At 61.0% G+C, this 18,740-nt stretch overlaps 1 protein-coding gene across 1 annotated transcript; it reads right to left on the bottom strand.

The window, feature by feature from the left end:
• Positions 1-4,686: 4,686 nt before the first annotated feature.
• On the bottom strand, positions 4,687-18,709 carry LOC125353766 (protein TsetseEP-like). The gene is made up of 5 exons (XM_048349421.1): positions 18,658-18,709; positions 13,161-13,275; positions 10,500-10,566; positions 10,088-10,165; positions 4,687-5,166 (listed from the first exon to the last, which is right to left on the bottom strand). The coding sequence occupies exons 1-5, from the start codon at positions 18,707-18,709 to the stop codon at positions 4,687-4,689; spliced, it is 792 nt and encodes a 263-aa protein (XP_048205378.1).
• Positions 18,710-18,740: the final 31 nt, after the last annotated feature.

Here is an 18,740-nt window from a genome sequence, read left to right as displayed (position 1 = left end):
CGGGGGGCGGGGGGCGGGGGGCGCGGTAGGGCGCTGGGTCCCGGGTCTGCTGGCTGCCCGGGGGGCCTGGCCGGGTCGCCAGGAGCACTGGGCTTCGGCGTCGTCTTTGTCAGGTCAGCAATTACTTCAAAATGAGGAGTTGAGAAGTCAAAGCAAACGAAACACGGGGCGGAGACAAATCCCTGGCAGCCGGGGGGCCGTGGGGAGGCGGGCAGGCGGGGCGTGGGGTGCGGGGCGCGGGGTGTGGGGTGCGGGGCGTGGGGCGCGGGGTGCAGGGCGTGGCCAGCGCTGCCCTCCCCAGGGTGGCTCAGATCCCTGCCGTGGATCCGCAGGTGATGGAGAAAAAGGACCAGGAAAGCTCCCCCCCCCCCCCGGCTCCACGCGGGAACGCTCCCCCCCCGCCCCCCGCTGCACGCGGGAACGCTCCCCCCCGCCCCCCGCTGCACGCGGGAACGCTCCCCCCCCCCCCCCCGGCTGCACGCGGGGCGGCATGAAGTTTCCTTGGAGGCCTTCGGTCGGGGCCTGCCCAGGCACCGCACACATGCGCACACACAGTCCGGCTTTGCCCAGATGGGTGGCAGGTGGCCCTGGATGGGTGGCAGGTGGCCCTGGATGGGGGGCAGGTGGCCAGAAGGACCCGGCTCTGGTGGCCCTTGGCACTGGCTATGGCCGTCACGGCCACCCAGCTCTGCGATGGTGACTGTGTTTGGAGTAAGCAAGCAGGACGGTCGCCGTCCATGGAGGAAGGCCGGGAGCCCATCCCAGCCCGTCCCCAGCCCCCCCAGCCCCCTCAGCCGGTCCCCAGCCCCCCCCAGCCCGTCCCCAGCCCCCCCAGCCCGTCCCCAGCCACCCCCCAGCCCGTCCCCAGCCCCAGGCCACGCCCGCTGCTCTGGGGGAGCGCCGCTCGCCTGCGGCTTTCATTCTTGAAGCTGAAGTTGCCTTCCAGCCCCCCTTCAAGCTCCGTCCCCAGCAAAAGGGCTGCTTCCTGCCGCCCCTACGAAACCAGGGGCCATCTGGGTGGAGCGTGCTCCCAGGTGGACCCCAAACCCCTGCACCCCTCCCTTGACGAGCCTCCCGCCCGAGGGAGCCGCGGAGGAGAGGGAAACGGTGCTTTCCTCCCCCATTCGGGCCCCAAGGGCAGCAAGCCGCATCTTCCTCCCTCCAGACTCCTTCTCCCCGCAGCATCTTCAAGAAAACGCTGGTGGTGGACGTGGGCGTGAAGCCCCACCTGGCCACGCCCGGGGCCACGCCCGGGGCCACGCCCGGGGCCACGCCTGGGGCCACCGCCCGCCACCACCGGAAGCTGGCAAGACTGGTGAGAAGTGGAGGACAGGGGGCCTGGGTCACAGGGCCACAGGGCGCTGTTCACATGCAGTCTTGGGAGGAGGCAGACAGAATGCAGACGTGACAGGGCCTACATCACCGGCTGCTGGGCGGGGGGGGGGGGGAGACACGGACTGTTCTGGAATCAGGTGAGGGGATGGGCTCAGGACTGGGACGAAAGTCACTGAATCACAGCCATACGACAGTTAAAGAGGTGAGTCTGAGGTTGCGTATATCTTACTGTCTAAGCGGGGCATGGTAGATCATACCTGTAACCACAGCTACTCTGAAGGTTCAAGGCCAGCCCAGGCAAAAGCAAGAGACCCTACCTGGAAGAAAAAAAAAAAAAGACTAAAGCAGAAAGGAGTAGGGCAGGGCTCAAGTGGTAGAGCTCCTAACATAGTGAGCATAGGACCCCAAGTTCAAATCCCCAGTACTAAAAATTAAATAAATACGCCAAGCACCAGTGGTTCACACCTATAATCCTAGCTACTCAGGAAGCTGAGATCTGAGGATCTCAGTTCAAAGCCAGCCCAGGCAGGAAAGTCCACGAGACTCTTATCTCCAAGTAACCACCAAAAGCCAGAAGTAGAGCTGTGACTCAAGTGGTAGAGCGCTAGCCTGGAGCTCAGGGAGAGGACCCAGGAATTCAAGCCCCAGGCCCGGCATGCTCACGCACACGCACGCACGCACACACACACACACGCACACGCATACACACTCAATAATAATGGTAAATCACGTGGGCCCCTCCACCCCGCCGAGCCTCAGTTTCCTCATCTGCAGAAGCAGGTGGCTGTGGGAATTACACTGCTGGCCCTTGGCCGTGGCAGGCGGGGAAGCTGTTTCTCCGGCGTTACAGGCGGGGCGCATAAGACCGCTGGCCAAGGGGCCCCTGAGCCCCCCGTGGGGTGGCCGGAGGCTGGCGCGGCCTTAGCCAGGCGCTGGGACGCCACGGGGCCCGGCGAGCCCCACGCCGCCCCCCTCGGGGTCCCGGCTGCTCGGGGCGTTGGTGGTGCGCGCAGCCCGGTCCCCAGCGGGACTCGGGTAACACACGGGCCACGGAAGATCCTATTTTCAGCTCTGAGAGCCTGTGCTGAGCAATTGGGCACTCTAGATTTAATTCTGCAGGTAATTTGAACGATGCTATCTAATTTCAAATGTCCCTGCTCTTAGGAGTGCAAAAGCAGCATAATTTTTAATTAGTGGGTAAACAGTAAATAATGGATGGCAAAGAGTGGACACTACTGTTAATTAAAAATCCATGGTTGATAAAAATCAATTTGGTCCCGCGTTTAACTCTGTCTAAAAGCCTCCCCCCTCCCTCCCCAAAAAGTTGTCCAAAGGGCCCTGGCCATCTGTCTCGTTGTTGATGAACCGCGGACTTTTCTGGAGGGAAAAGAAAATCAAAGTCTGCCTCCAACGCGTCCGTGAAGCAACGGTGACGGAATCGTCTCTCACTGATGGGGAGGTTTGCACTTTTGCAAGCTTCAGAAGCTTCTGGAATGGCCGCGAGGCAGCGCGGTCTCAGGTCCCCGACGTGACTGTGTGTGTGCAGACCAGGTCTCCCTCCCTCGCAGACGCCTTGCGTCATTAAACGCTCATTTCCCGTGGGAACACACGGTGCACTGAACTCGGCCGGGCCGGAGGCAGACGGAACACACTTCCTCGAGAAATGCATTTGGCGGGCACGCCGTGTTCAGGGCCACGTACTATTCCACTGGGCAGTGTGGGCTTGCCGTCCTCCAGCTCACCCCTGGGCGACAGGTCTTAACCACAGCACTGAGCCCACGAGGCCCACGGCTGGCTGGCGCCCGCCATCCCGGCTACTCGGGAGGCTGAGATCTGAGGACTGCAGTTCAAAGCCAGCCTCGGCACGAAAGTCCACGCCACCGTTACCTCCGAGAACCACCCGGTCACAGGGAGAGAGGCCGTGGCTCCACGTGGCACAGTGCCAGCCCCGCGGCTGGGGTGGGGACACAGGCAAGCAGCAGGGCTGCCTCGGGGCTGGGGGGGGCGCGGCGACCCGGCCCCCACCCACCCCGCGGAGCTGAGGCCGCCGGCTGAGCCCATCCCCCTCCTTAGGGGGAGCCGCGGAGCCGGCGCCCGGACGAGGCCCGGGGATCAGACACGGGGGGCCGGTCCGAGGCCCCGGGGTCCTGCCTCCTGGCCACCGGGGACCCCGGGGGCTGCTGGATGGGACTCCTGCCCCCCAGGGAGGGGAGGGCCATTCCGGCGCGTCGCCACCGGGCCGGGTTCCCACGTCAGTCAGGCTGCGCGAGGGGCAGCCCCCCGCTTCCCCTGAGCCCCCCACAGGAAAGCGGAGCTCTGGGGGGGAGGGGACTTCCCAGGACCCTCGCTGGCCCTGCCCTCCCCCCGCTGTCCTCCCTGGACCCCAGCCGGAAGACTCGGGCCCTCCCCATCCACCGTGGTGGCCAGGAGCGGGGGTGGGGGCCCCGTGCTGGCCCGGGTGCCCCCCCACAGCGACGGGAGACCGCAGGGCGGGGCCGGCAGGGAGGGCCAGGCGGAGGGCGCAGAGCCTGCGGGGCTTCACCCCTGGGTGGGGGGGTCGCCGGTGGGACCGGACGTGCACGGAAAGCCGGTGGATCTCCGACCCAGGTCTGTGCTGCCAACAGCCTGCACCCCAAAGCCTGCTGGTCACCCACGTGCAGCCCCCTCCCCTGCCTCGATGGGCCTGAGGTCTCCACCAGGCCCTCCAGCCGTGGCCACGGAGCTGGGAGCCGCTGACCCCGGGGGAGCGGCCTGGGTGGGCGGTGGGGAAATCAGGGGGCCTCCAGCCGGGGCTGACGGGGGGCCTTAAGGAAACACACGGCAGGGTGGGCAGCAAGTGTCCCGTGGGGGGGGGCGCTGTGTGTGTGTGTGTGTGTGTGTGTGTGTGTGTGTGTGTGTGTAACTGGCACAGGGGGTTCCAGGTGCTGTTGGGAAGGCCTCCCTGAGGGGGGAACAGTCTGAGCAGTGGGCACAGCGAGGGCAAAGGCCCTGGGGCAGGAAGCGTCGGGCCAGAGCGAGCCTCAGCCCTCCCAACTCTCCTGCTACCCGGTGGGCCCCCGGCTCTCGCAGGCGGGCACTGGAGCCCAGGCAGCCAGCCGGACCCCCTTCGCCCCACTCCCAGGACCTGGGGGAAGAGAGAAGCCCCGGCCCCGCCCCTTCCTCCTGCGGACAGCCCCGGGGCCAGGGCCAGCCAGGGCTGGGGTTCAGGGCTGGGGTCCAGGGCTGGGGTCCAGGGCCGGGGCTGGGGTTCAGGGCTGGGGTCCAGGGCTGGGGTCCAGGGCCGGGGCTGGGGCTGTGGTTGGGGTCTAGGGCTGGGGTCCAGGGCCGGGGCTGGGGGCTGTGGTTGGGGGTCTAGGGCTGGGGTCCAGGGCCGGGGCTGGGGGCTGGGGTTGGGGTCCGGGGTTGGGGTTCAGGGCTGGGGTCCAGGGCCGGGGCTGGGGTCCGGGGTTGGGGTTCAGGGCTGGGGTCCAGGGCCGGGGCTGGGGGCCGGGGTTGGGGTTCAGGGCCGGGGTCCAGGGCCGGGGCTGGGGGCCGGGGTTGGGGTCCAGGGCCGGGGCTGGGGGCCGGGGTTGGGGTCCAGGGCCGGGGCTGGGGGCCGGGGTCGGGGTCCAGGGCTGGGGTCCAGGGCCGGGGCTGGGGGCTGGGGTTGGGGTCCGGGGTTGGGGTCCAGGGCCGGGGCTGGGGGCTGGGGTTGGGGTCCGGGGTTGGGGTCCAGGGCCGGGGCTGGGGGCTGGGGTTGGGGTCCGGGGTTGGGGTCCAGGGCCGGGGCTGGGGGCTGGGGTCGGGGTCCAGGGCCGGGGACCGGGTCCGGGTGAGCTCACTGAGCTCCCACTGCCAAACATCTGCTGGAGCTCTGGGGGAGGGGAGCCGCGCCGCCGCTCTGACCCGCCCCCGGGCTGTGGGCTAGCCCCCCCGAGTCTAGGTGGGACCCCACCCCCGGACCAGGAAGGCGGAACGGGGGTGGGGGGGGCCTCTGGATCAGGCTGCTTCTGCACCCAAGCCACGGCACTCTACACAGTGCTAAGAAACTTCCGGAACTTTCTTCCCAGGCAGCTCCCCCCCTCCCCCCAGGCTCCAGGCAGCCCGGTGCTTGCTGGGCGGGGTGGGAGGGTCGCGGGTGGGGTGGGGTGGGGTGGGGTGGGGTCTGGCACCGGGGCCTGGGCCCGGCCTTGCTGTCTATTGTTCTCCATCCATCCTGCGCGTGTGAAGCGCGTGTGAACACGAGCAGGCGTTCCGCCTCCATTCCCAGGCCGCCGGGCACGTCCGCATCACCCGAACCCGGCACCGGCGGCGCACAGCCTGCCGTCCCCCGCTACCCAGGAGGCTGCGAGCTGAGGATCGCGGTTCCAAGCCGGCCCGGACAGGAAAGCCCTTGAGACTCCTATCTCCAGTGAACCCCCAGAAAACGGGAAATGGCGCTGTGGCTCAGAGAGGTAGAGCGCTAGGCTTGAGCGAAACAGCTCAGGGACGGCGCCCAGGCCCCGAGTTCAAGCCCCACGACCGACGAAATACAGAACATAAGAAAGCACGGAGCCTGGGGGGCAGGGCCGGCCCCCGCCCGCTGGGGGTGAGCAAAGTCTGAGTGGCGGCCGGCGGGCGCGGCCTCGGCCGTCTGGACCCCTCAAGCCCCGTCCCCCCCCTCCCCCCACCCCCCCCTGCACTGCGCACAGCGCACTCCAGGCCCTCGGCCTCCGGGAGCACAGGGTTAGCCTGTGCCGGCCCCCGGGCAGCCGTGAAGACGACACCGACCCCAAGCTTGTCCGCGGTCCCCCCCTCCCCCCGCCCCCCCTCCCCCCCTCCCCCACCCCCGCCTGCACTGCGCACGCGCACGCCAGGCCCTCGGCCTCCGGGAGCACAGGGTTAGCCTGTGCCGGCCCCCGGGCAGCCGTGAAGACGACACCGACCCCCAAGCTTGTCCGCGGTCCCCCCCTCCCTCCCGCCCCCCTCCCCCCCGCCCCCCCCCGCCCCCCCTCCCCCACCCCCGCCTGCACTGCGCACGCGCACGCCAGGCCCTCGGGCCTCCGGGAGCACAGGGTTAGCCTGTGCCGGCCCCCGGGCAGCCGTGAAGACGACACCGACCCCAAGCTTGTCCGCGGTCCCCCCCTCCCCCCCGCCCCCCCCCTCCGCCCCCCCCCCCCGAGGAGCGGAAGAGGATGGCGACGAGGCCCCTCGTAATCAGGAAATCAGCGCGGGCTCTCAGTGCCCTCCGTCTCGCGTCTGATTTGGGCGGGCGACGTTCCGGGCTGCGGGGCCTGAGTGGCCGTGGGGCGGCCGGGCGCTGTGTCTGATTGCCGCCCCCCCCCCCCCGCACTGCGTCCTCTCTGGGTGGGGAGGGCGGAGGGGCGGCGGCTCGCCCGGGGCCCGGGCTCCGCCGGCCGCGGCCCGGAGCCATTTCGGTGATTGAGAGGCAGGACGCCGGCGGCCGGGCCAGGCGTGCGCGCCGTCGGGGAGATGTCCTCCCCGGGGGGGGGGGGGGGCGGGGGGGGGGCATGGAAGAAGCCGCCGTCAATCCCCAGAAACAATGGTCTACCCCAGCAATAAAGAAGAACAGCTTCCAGAAGGCGGACACGCGACACCCAACAAACAAAACCCACCGCCTCTCCCCCCGGCCCCGAGGCTCCCGCCCGTCAGCCCGGCCCCTCGGGAGGCTGAGAGCTGAGGACGGCGGTTCAAAGCCAGCCCGGGCACGAAAGCCCGTGAGACTCTGATCCCCCACGGACCACCGGAACAACGGACGTGGCGCTGTGGCTCAAGGCCGAAGAGCTCGGGGACGGTGCCCAGCCCCGGAGTTCAAGCCCCGTGACTGACCAATCAGTCAAAACGCCTGAACCGATTCCACAGCTCACCCTCGACGTTTCCCCCTCTCCCTCCTGCCCTGCGTGGAGCCCCGGTAAGAGCAAAGCGTGTGGGGGGCTGGGAATGTGGCCCAGTGGTAGAACGCTCGCCTCGTACACGGGAAGCCCTGGGTTCGATTCCCCAGCACCGCATATACAGAAAACGCCAGAAGTGCGCCGTGGCTCAAGTGGCAGAGTGCTAGCCTTGAGCAAAAGGAAGCCAGGGACAGTGCTCAGGCCCTGAGTTCAAGGCCCAGGACTGGCCAAAAAACAAAACAAATAAACAAGAGCAAAGGGTGTGTGTGGAACCGCGGGTACGCTCTCCTCGCCCCCGGGCCTCTGCCCGCACCTGCCTGTGCTTCCGCGAGTCTGACCTCGGGCCGGCCACGCTGCGGAGCTGGGCCTGTGTGCACACGGAGAGGCCTCCGTCCAGCGAAGAGGCTCAGTCCCCCCCCCCCCCCACACACACACAGTGGCCTCGAAGCCTCACCCGCCCTGCAGCCCCCCCCCCCCAGCTGCGGGGGACAGGTCTGTGGGAAGGCGGGGGGGGGGGGGGCACTCGGGCTTGGAAAATAATCAATCCTAATGATAGCATCAGGCCGCGCCCCGTCATCAGCCCACCTGCCTCCTTGCTCCCCCGGGGGGGGGGCGCGGGGGCTCCGTGCGGCCCCCCTTCCGCCCCGTGAGAACCGGGATGCTTGGCCCGGCGCCCCGCTCGCCCTGTCCCGGGCAGCTGCTGGGGAGAGGCGGGCGCCGTTCCAGCCAGGACGCGGGGGCGGGGGGGGGGGGACGGGGGCGGAGGGGGCCTCTCGGGGGCCTTCATTTGTGCACCACAAGATTAACTGGCATCCTGGGGCTCAAGGATTTGGGGGGCTGTGGACCCGGCCGCCGGCTCATCCGCCTCTGGCTCATGTGACAGGTCTCGAACAATCTTGTGCGACACTAATGATGCTTTCAGAGAAACCCTCGTCCTCCCGCGATTGTGTGGGGTTCAATCAGCCCACTGAAATTGCTCTAACTTATTACCCATTCTTCTAAAGAAAGAAAAAAACCACCACACCAACTTACTGCTCTCGGTGGGCCTCAAACGGCTACAAGTGTTCCTGGCATGTTTACCAAAGTGCAAGAAATAATGAGATTATTACAGCCTTAGATCTGCAGGGGGGGGTGTCTTCTGGTGGGGGTAACGGGGGTGTCAAGACTTGGCCCGTGGCTGAGCAAGTCTTGTGTGGCGGGCTTGAAGCAGCCAAGCCACCGTGTATCATCAAATTTGAATCTTTTAATAAAATTAAACAGCCTGAAAAATGTTCTCCGCTGGTTATTAAAAGTCAACCAAGGGGATTATGGATCTCCAGGAAGGGAGCGGAGGGGCTGCCCGGCAAGGTGTGAAGGAGAATAAAACCACTGGAGGGGAACTGTGAGCTGCGCCCCGCCCGCTCCCGGGCCTGTCCCCTCCCCCGCCCGTCCCCCTCCCCCGCCCCCCTCCCCCAGTCCCCTCCCCGACCCCTCCCCCCACCCCTCCCCCGGTCCCCTCCCCATCCCCTCCCCCAGTCCTAATCGCAGCCCTCCTGGGGACTGGCCCCAGGCTCAGAGGAAAACTCCAGCTCTAGCCCTCGTGCCCCTCCCTCCCCCCCGACCCCCCCTTCCTGAGCAGTTGCTGCCTTGGGGCCTTTGCACATGCCCCTCTCCCCCCACTCAGCTCCCCCCCACCAAGATGCCCACCATCAGGGTCCCCCAGAAAGCAGCCTCTTTTTCCTGTGCTGCCATCTAGCCCATGACTCCACTGTGTCACTGTTGGACAGGCCTGGGCCTCACAGAGACTGGGCGCAGCGGGGCTCTCTCTCTCCCTCTCTCTCTCTCTCTCTCCCCCCCCTCTCTCTCTCACACACACACACACACACACACGCACACATACACACACACAGAGGGCGGGAGCTGGCCTGGTAGAGCAGGGAGAATCTCGTGGTGGGGCTCTGGGGCAGAGGGGCGGGTGGGGGGTGGGGGCCGGGGGCAGAGCCGCTGCTGGTCTGGGCCTCGCCCCCTCCCGCCCTCTGACCAGAACCAGTGCACATAGGAAAAGGCCGAGGGCCAGGCGCCAGGCCCCTTCCTCCCGAGGAAGGGGGGGGCCAGAGCCCTTGCCCGTGTCCCAGCCGGGGGAGTTTGGGGGGGAGGGGGGCTCATCTCAGAGGCCGAGCTCCACCCTCACCCCGACCCTCATAGAAGCCTGGAGACAGCTTTGTCTACACAAAGGAACAGAGCCCCGAGTCCTCAGCCAGAGCAAAACCAAACAAAATTGATGTTCTCCATTGTGTGTGTGGTCACGTTCTGAAATGGGGGGGCGAGGGGGGGCAGCGGGTTGAAACTCCCAGGAGAGTAAATGAGCTTTAACAACAAAAAAAAGTTGAGGCCTCTTAACTAACAGATGCTGCTTATCAAAGAAGTTCTTCCCTCGCCTTTCTCCCCGGCGAGTCTGTCTAGCCTCCCCGCGGGTGCGGGCCGGGGTGACGCGGCGCCCCCCCCCCCGTCCCCCGGGAGCCAGTGACTCAGGCCAGGCTGCAGCCCGTGACGCACGAGGCACAATTGCGTTAGGGGCCCAGGCAGGGGCTGCGTGGTCGCCGTGAGCGGCACAGACCCCGTGGGGCGCGGCGGGGCCGTTCTCGCGTGGGGGGGCTGAGCACGGCCACCGCCTTGACTTCCCCGCCCACCCGCTCCCCACGGCCTGGGAGGGTGGGGGGCTGGCGGGCTGGCGGGTCTGCACCCCCGGGGCCCCCCTTGCGTGGGTGGATGGCTAGGAGCCAGCCGCACCTGCCCGCCCCCCCCCCCAGGCAGGCAGGCCTCTCGCCCCTGCTCGCTCCTCCGGGGTCCTGGCTGCGCCTCTCCTGCCCTCTCTCCTCTCCTCTTTGATTATTGCTCAGTACCTGCATCTTGCTCCCCTCCTCTAGACCGAGCTGCGGGCCAGGGGCAGTGGCCCCCTCTTCCTGTCCCCCCCGGGGGCCCTACAGGGTGCAGACGGGATCAGGATCAGTAAACACTGGTGGAGTGACTGAACGCCCCGAATCCAGCCACCAAGCTGACCTAACACCCAGCCAGCATCAGCTGAGAGTCAGCTCCTGCCGACTATCCTAACAAGAGACAGCCAAGCAGAGACTTATGGCCTCCAGAATTCCTATCTACTTCCAGGACTTGGAAGACAATAGCCCCTAAACAGGGGCCACAGGGCCTGGCACAGGTCCCTAGAGTCTCTCAAGCTTCTCATTCTACAAAGGCCAGAAGATGGGGCGGGGCACCTCAGCCCCCTGAGACAATGTCCCACCCTTTGCCCTGGCTCACCTTTGCCCGACCCCTCAGCTTCTCACTCATAAAACATCCAGATGGTTTCCTGGAGCAGTCCAGCCACCTGGGTCAGAGAAAGACCAAACTTGTAAAGGACAAAAATGGAATTCATTGGGGACTGTCTCTCCCTTGCTGCGGCATTTACTTGCACGGGTGATTAGAAGTCGATCGCTGTCAGTCCTACATTGGTTAGTTTTTGATCCTTAAGAAGGAAAAAGAAAAGCAACCCAACAGCCACTCCTGTTTAAATGGATGATGCCATTTTGGTACGACCTGCGTGTAATCACAAGCACGAAGCCCCAGAAGACCGTCTGGCTCCCAGCTGAGTGGGGGTGAGGGGTGTGGGGGGGACCTGCTTTCACCTCCCTGCCAAGGTCCCAGGGGAAGAACAGAACACAGAGCCACAGGCCCCAAGAAGAAGAGCAGAGCCCAGATGTCAGCCAGCTCTGGGGACCTAGAGGGCAGACTGAAGCTTATCACTGACCCTAGACCGAGAAAGCGGGGTGGGGGTGGGGATGGGGGTGGGGGCTCAGAGTCCTCCAGGACCTAGCTCCTTAGACGACAGGGGAGCAGCAGGCCTGGACACCAAGGGTTCAGCACAAAGATTTAGTGTTAAGTGGCAGGGGGCACCCACCCCTGGGACTGGCCCCCTAACCTCACCAGGAACCAAAAGTGGAACCCTGGCCTGGGCCTTTGGATTTGGCAAAGGCCAGGGTAAGGCTTCATGCCCAAAACACACAAGCAGTACACAGGACATTCCCAGTACAGGGTGTCAGTGAAGAACTCCCTCTCCACCTGGATCCCAAGAGGGAGCACACTGTGGCTGGCAGGAGGCTGAGGACCACCGTGGCCCAGGGTGGAGTTCACTGGAAAGACACAGGGAACTTGGTTGGGGGCCCAGCAAATGGAGGGGGGGAAAGGAGGGAAAAGGAAAGGAAAGTCGTTCCACGTAGAACGACTATAAACAACATACACAATAAAGAATTACAGGGCTGGGAATATGGCCTGGTGGTAAAGTGCTCGCCTTGTATACATGAAGCCCTGGGTTCGATGCCCCAGCACCACATATATAGAAAAGAGCCGGAAGTGGCGCTGTGGCTCAAGAAGTGGAGTGCTAGCCTTGAGCAAAAAGAAGCAGGGACAGTGCCCAGGCCCTGAGTCCATGCCCCAGGACTGACAATAAAAAAATAAATAAACAAACAAAGCTCTCTCAAGCTAGGCCAAACTTCCCTGCAGGGAATGTGGCTTAGTGGTAGAGTGCTTGCCCAGCATGCATAAGGCCCTGGGTTCAATTCCTTGGTACCATATAAACACAAAAAAATTAAAGAAAAATTGAAATAACTTTGGGGCTGGGAATATGGCCTAGTGGCAAGAGTGCTTGACTCCTATACATGAAGCCCTGAGTTCGATTCCCCAGCACCACATATATAGAAAATGGCCAGAAGTGGCGCTGTGGCTCAAGTGGCAGAGTGCTAGCCTTGAGCAAAAAAGAAGCTGGGGACAGTGCTCAGGCCCTGAGTTCAAAGTCTAGGACTAGCAAAAAAACAAAAAAAAAAAAGAATTGCAGGGCAGGGGTGTGTGGCTCAGGGACTGAGTGGGCGAACCCTTGCCTAGCAAGGACCAGGTTACAAGGTCTGGGTTCAATTCCCAGCACTGTTTAAAACAACCACCACCACCTTCTACTGTGGCCAGTGGAAATGATAAGGATCTAACAATAAAACATCACCAGAAAAGAACAAACTCTTAAAAACTGCAAGTATACTAGCAGAAAGAGTGCTTGAAGATTCAAGTTGTTTCCTCCAGAAATCAAAAAGGAGGAAGAACGGGATGGCATTAGATATTCGGGAACAGTGTCAGAAGCTCGAAACCAGCGGAACAAGGATTTTCAACCTTTTTCTTTATACCCAGCGCAACTGTCTGGTCTAGCAAGAAGGCAGAACGGGGCATTTTCAGATATGCAAATTCACAGAAAAATTATGTCCTTTCTCCGAGATCTGATAAAGGATATACAACACAAGAATGAGGGTTGCAAGGAGGCAACTAGGGGAATTTTTAAAAAGGGAATTCAACCAAAAGACACACACACACACACAAAGGTCTCACAAGAATACTTAAGTGTACTGTAGCCAGTCCAGACAGCAGTCAGCCCACAGGAGAACAAAGAACACGGGATTTCTCTGAGAAACTTCCTGATAGACAGGTTTTGAGATTTTTTTTTCAATCAGGGATTGTTACTGAATTCATTATACATAGGAAAGGAAAACTCTTGAGGTATTTATTAAGTCCAAGGAAAACAAGGATTATGCATAGAGGGTAAACACAATCACGAAACTGTAAACAGTGTTCTAGGCATTTTAGCCAGGCACAAGGATAGAGAAATAAGCAAAAATGATCTGACTCCTAAGAAAGGAGGGAAGAAGAAATGTGTGCTTGGGACAGGGTGGAGAGAAAGATGAAGAACCCATCCTGTATCTCTCCTGGAGAAAACCAATGAGAATATCTAGACGCGGAAAACCGAGACGAGACGCACATGAGTTTGGGAGATACAGGCGAACGCAGGGAAAGCAGTTCACCCTCGAGGGCCAGGGTCTCTCGGGGGTAAAGCCCCGGGTGACGTGGACTCCTGGTTTTCATCATCACCCTGTTAGGAATACTTGCCTCCAAGCAATCCAGCCAGCCCCGCACACGGCCGGGGGAGGGGTCTCGTGCTGGGGGTGCCGACCGTCTGCAGTCGCCGCCAGTGGGGTAACAAGATGCCGGAGAGCTCGCAAGTCTGAGCAAGAAGCACAGATGTGGAGGAGCAGGGGCCTGGCCGGGCTGCGCCCCTGCTCACCGCGCGCCCGGCGGGAGATTCTCGGTGTGGAGCAGAGTGGCCGAGGAAGGGGTTAACTCGGCGCCGCAGCTCTTGGCTTGGCTTTGAACAGCTTCCTGCCCCACACAATTTCTTAACATTTTTTGAAGTAGCATAAAGGTACAATTTTTCAAAAACATAAAAAAAAAAGTCCATAACATGCATTTTGTGTCTTCTCCAACTTTTTACTCTTTCTTTTCTTCTTTGAAGTGATTTTAGTGGTCAAACATTGCTGAGAAAACAGAAACAGGAGTTCTACTTGAAGACAGAAAGCCTGGGCTTTAAGTGCAGGCTTGGAGGGTGTTTTCAGTGGTTGAGGGGGCTATCACCCCATTACAAGACCTGACAGATCCGGAGCAGCAGGCTGCTTTCTAATGCACGAACAAAGAGCAGCTGCTGCTCCCCAACTCCTTTTGTTGTTGTGCCCCACACCCCTTGCCCTTGTCTTAGCTCTCCTGTCCTCCCAGCGCCTGGTGGGGGGTGTGGTCAGGGACGTGACCTCTGTGAACGCCAGCCCTGCCACCCCCACCCCCCACCCCCAATCCCGGCACCCCATAGCTCTGGACGGTTCCGTCCTAAGGCTGGGTGGGTGCTGTGTCCCGGGCTCGGGCCTGGCTCCTCACGCCGAGATCGCAGGTTTTGCAGTTTCAAACCAGCCGGGGCAGGAGAGCCCAGGAGACGTTCAGCTCTGGAACAGGCAGAAGGCTGGCAGCGGAGCTGTGGCTCAAGGGGTAGAGTGCCAGCCTTGAGAAGAGAACGTAAGCAACAGTGCCCAGGCCCTGAGTTTCAAACCCTGCTACTGACTGGTACCCAGGAAAAAAAAAAAGTTGGCTGCGGTGTGATGGGCGGAGCAGTGGAGTAAGGCACGCTTGCATCCCCCCCCCCCCCGCCTCTCCTCCCCGGGTTCGGCTCCAGCCCCTCTAGCTGCAGGCCTTTCCCCCTCGCCCTGCAGCCCCGCGCAGGTCAGCATGGGGCTTCCTAACGGCTCGATGCCCACTCAACCCAAGGCACCACCGCGTGAACGTGCACGAGAGGGAAGACGAGCTGAGGGCGACGCGGCACGCAGGGGTCTAGACGGGAGGCCCAGCCCTCCCCCTCTCCTCCCTGACCGACCCGACGTGGTCTCGAGCTGTGCAGGGCTGCTCTCTGCGGCTGTGTGCAGAAGCAAGGCGAGGAACCGCAACGAACGCGCCGCGGTGGCCGCAGTGAATCACCCGCAACGCCACCCGAGGAAGCGCCACGGGAGGGAGTGACAGCAACGCCGGGCGTGCTGGCGCGAAGAGGGGCCCCAAGACGGGTTTCAAAGCCAAGAGGGCGCCAAGCGTGACAGGGCCGGCAGCACGCCGCTGCTTGTGATGACGAAAACACAGGACCGGGGCACACGTGGAAAAGACATGGCAAGTCCTGCCTGTCTCTGGAGGGAGGACGCTGCCTTGATGCGTGGATCCGGATTCCCTCGTGTCTCAGCACCTGCCGGGGCGACGGCTAGGAACAGCTTGATGTTTCCACTGGCTTTCACCAGGTCCCTCTGAACTAAGGAACCACTGGCCACGTGTCGCAGCCAGCAGCCAGCCCACCTTTCAAAGGCGCAGACACAGACCTCCCCACCAGATGCCTCCCCTCCCCGTCTCCAGCCCCCCCCCCCACCGGCCTCCCCGCCAGATGCCCTCCCCCTCCCCGTCTCCAGCCCCCCCCCCCCGGCCTCCCCGCCAGATGCCCTCCCCTCCCCGTCTCCAGCCCCCCCCCCCGGCCTCCCCGCCAGATGCCCTCCCCTCCCGTCTCCAGCCCCCCCCCCCGGCCTCCCCGCCAGATGCCCTCCCCTCCCCATCTCCAGCCCCCCCCCGGCCTCCCCGCCAGATGCCCTCCCCTCCCCGTCTCCAGCCCCCCCCCCCGGCCTCCCCGCCAGATGCCCTCCCCTCCCCGTCTCCAGCCCCCCGGCCTCCCCGCCAGATGCCCTCCCCTCCCCGTCTCCAGTCCCCCCCCCCCCCCCCGGCCTCCCCGCCAGATGCCCTCCCCTCCCCGTCTCCAGCCCCGGGCAGCAGCTTCATCGTCAAGCTGACCTCAATGAGCTCTTAAATCCGTTTTCTGGTACAGAATATCTGTGATTTTCTCTCATTTAATCTGATTTCATGTTCCCAAGAAGAGGTGAGAGTAGAACTGCAATGAGCTCCGTCAGAACATTCTCCAGAGCTTCTCTAAATGTGCTTAAGCCACCAACTCAAAATCATTTCACACGGAAGCATCCTTTAAATAGATTCAGGGCACCGAATTTATTGAACATAATCCGGAGGCAGCGCGCGCCGAAGTTGCTGCGGCAGCAGGGCGGATTGCACCAGGCCCACGCGGGCCGTGCGGGGAGCAGGGCTCCAGCCGGACACCGCAGACATACGTCTCCTTCCCGCCAGGAAACATAAAGTCAGCCGCACACCCAGGAATTTACGACCATCAGATAACCAAAACGCGCGGTGATAAAGAGTCCTTTCCTGCACCGACTCTGTAAACGAGTTCCATGTCAAAACAGGAAATACAACTTAAACACATAAAGGAAAATTATGAAAAGGAAGACATCCTAAGACATCTCTTAAAATACTCAAATCCTAACATGTTAACGTACACTGCTGTCAGAATAAACATCCACATCACAAGCTACAGAGATCTTTTACAAGACAGGAAAAAAGATGTAAAGGTAGGCCGGAAACAGCATACGTTACTGAAATTACTTCTTCACTCAAAAAAGGAAAAAGGAGGTAAAAGGGACATTCAAATAGATGAATTTTGAGCTTCTTACAGTAATTTCCATGGCAGCAGTTTATAAGCTATTAGTAATGAGACAGAGAAGAGAGGCAGGCAGAGAGGGTGAGAGAGAGAGAGAGAGAGAAAGAAAGAGGAAGAAATGCTTGTGGTAAAAATGGGAACCAATTTTTTTTTTGATGAGGTTGAATGCCACATTAGTCTGCTTCTGAATAAAAAATTAAAAGAAAAAACAAATCGCTTCCACTGATTAATTTCTCATCCCTTCACAGGAGTAGCTAACATAGAGAAGGAACTTATTGTATGTTTGCTAAACGTATAATGATGAAAAGCACAAAAGCAGTTTGTACACAAGGCCTCAGTATTATAGACAATATTCTGACCTCTGAATCCACAGAAACGATTCAGTGGAGGAAAAAAGCTGTATTGAATGATGTGCTAGAGGGTTAAGAGCTGAATTTGTTTACTTCTTACAAAGGGGAAAAACACACACACACACAAAAGAAAGATAGGAATGCGTGCAGCCCGTTCATAAAAAGAACGAAGTCTGTGTATAAAGAAAACCAGCGAGAATGTGTGAGACATGTCCACTAATTTCTCATCTTCCTAAGTCATAAAAGGTTTAGCATTCTTGTTGGCAATAAGCTTTAATGAGACTGTGTGAGGAGGTCCGACTTGGTCTCCCCGTTAGCCAGTGTTTTCTGCAGGGAAACACTATAAAGTAACAGGTTTCCTGTTTATTTGGTGATGGGGAAAGCAAACTAGCTGCAGAGGCCGGGGCTGGGCTCCTGGTCCACCTCATCAGAATGCAAGCGGGGCACAAGACGGGGAGCTAGCACCGGGCACCCACATCCATTAGCCAAATGATTAAATCCCCATCAGCCTGGTGGTGTAATAAAGCAACTGTAATAGGGCATTGTTACAGGATCAATGTTTCCTGGTTTAAAAATAAACCTCCGCATTTATCTACCAGCGGCAAATGACGTTTTCTCAACACTGTTTTATTCAACTGACATCTTTTAATCAGAACAATCCATATCGTGGCTACATTCCAAAGGTATCATAATTGCAAATATTTATGGCGTCAGATAATAGCTATATTTTCATTGCTAATCTTTTCCTTCCCTTTTCTACAGATTGGATGCAGACATCTTTTAATGAATTAATTCCATTAAGAAGAAAAATCTGAAGTAATTACCTTCACCAAAACAACCTCTCCTCCACCTTCTTCTGTTTTCGCTTTTAACTAGAATACATAGCTGTGTGCGCGTGTTCGTGTCTTTAATTTGCCCACATACCTCTGTAATGGAATAATAAAGCAAAATGAAAAACTGTCCTCTTTTCAAGGCTGCACAAGTGGCGTGACCCCACCCTCCACCCCACGGACACGTGGTCTCCCGCACCCCCATTGTTCTTGGTGGCCGAGCCTTGTGCTGAACACGTGCGGGCTGGAGCCAGAGCCGGAGCCGGAGCTGGAGCCGGAGCGCTGGGAGCCTGCCGGTCGGGTCACTGGGCTCCTACCCCTGCCTCTCGCCTGAGCCGTGGCTGCTTCCTGCCCTGCCGCCCCTCCCCTGCCCCTCGCTGCCCCCCCCCCCCCCGCCCCTCGCCGCCCTCCTTCAGGGAGAAGCCGGAGAGACCAAGAGCTCGCCCATTTCCAAACCTTGTCACTTCTCGAAGGCTCACTTTAATGAGCAGGGACGCAGGGCCTTCCCAGTGTCACCTGGCGGAGACAGATGGGCCATTTCCTCTCTAAAGCCCCCAAATTTGGGCCCGAGGTGCATCGGGCAGTGGGGAAATGGAGGCAGCTCATTTCATTTCTTTCTTTTTTTTTTTTTGCCAGTCCTGGGTCTTGAACTCAGGGCCTGAGCACCGTCCCTGGCTTCCTTTTGCTCAAGGCTAGCACTCTGCCACTTGAGCCACAGCGCCACTTCTGGCCATTTTCTGCATATGTGGTGCTGAGGAATCGAACCCAGGGCTTCTTGTATTCGAGGCACGCACTCTACCACTAAGCCACGTTCCCAGCCCCTCATTTCATTTCTTCCATTGCAGTGCAACCCTTCCCAACAGAAAAGGAACATCAGAACCGGAGTCTTGTTTATCTCCTTTCCAGCGGGGTGCAGGTGGTCCAGGAGGGGGGCTTGTCTGGGCCGCTGAGGCTGTCTCCGCACACAGGGCTTCGGGGGAGGACAGACAGAGCTCTAGCATTCCGCAGGACACGGGCAGCCGACCCGGACACGCTCTGCAGACGGGGTGGCAGTGACATCCTCTGGAAGGTTCCTTCCCATCACAGGAGCTGGTGGGGGAGGGGAAAAAGTCCTCCCCAATCCAAGCCGGCCAGGGAACCCAGATGGGGCCCACGACCCTTTGTGTTCCCAGAGTGACGGCTGGCCTCGCCGGACTGCACGCCGGCCACTGGCCCCGTCCATTGCGCTGTACAGGGGACAGTCCACCCACGATTCTGCTCCTGCCAGGGGACAGTCCACCCACGATTCTGCTCCTGCCAGGGGACAGTCCACCCACGATTCTGCTCCTGCCAGGGGACAGTCCACCCACGATTCTGCTCCTGCACGGCCCTGAGACATTCCTCCTCAGCAACAGCCAACATGGCCCCGAGTGTCATTAAGATCAGTCTCCTC

Source organism: Perognathus longimembris, chromosome 6, assembly GCF_023159225.1.
Source record: "Perognathus longimembris pacificus isolate PPM17 chromosome 6, ASM2315922v1, whole genome shotgun sequence".
In the NCBI taxonomy this organism is placed as follows: Eukaryota; Metazoa; Chordata; class Mammalia; order Rodentia; family Heteromyidae; genus Perognathus; species Perognathus longimembris.
Note: the sequence above shows the minus strand (reverse complement) of the source record. Positions and strands in the feature narration are given on the sequence as shown.

Excerpts from the sequence above, each read along its gene's own strand:
- LOC125353766 (XM_048349421.1), bottom strand. The coding sequence starts at position 18,709 with ATGTTGGCTGTTGCTGAGGAGGAATGTCTCAGGGCCGTGCAGGAGCAG. Across the intron at positions 13,276-18,657 it reads GGCCGTGCAGGAGCAGAATC|ACTTGCGAGCTCTCCGGCAT; the intron begins GTGGGTGGACTG and ends CTTCTTGCTCAG. Across the intron at positions 5,167-10,087 it reads AGGAGGGGAGCAAGATGCAG|TGGGAGCTCAGTGAGCTCAC; the intron begins GTACTGAGCAAT and ends GATGTTTGGCAG.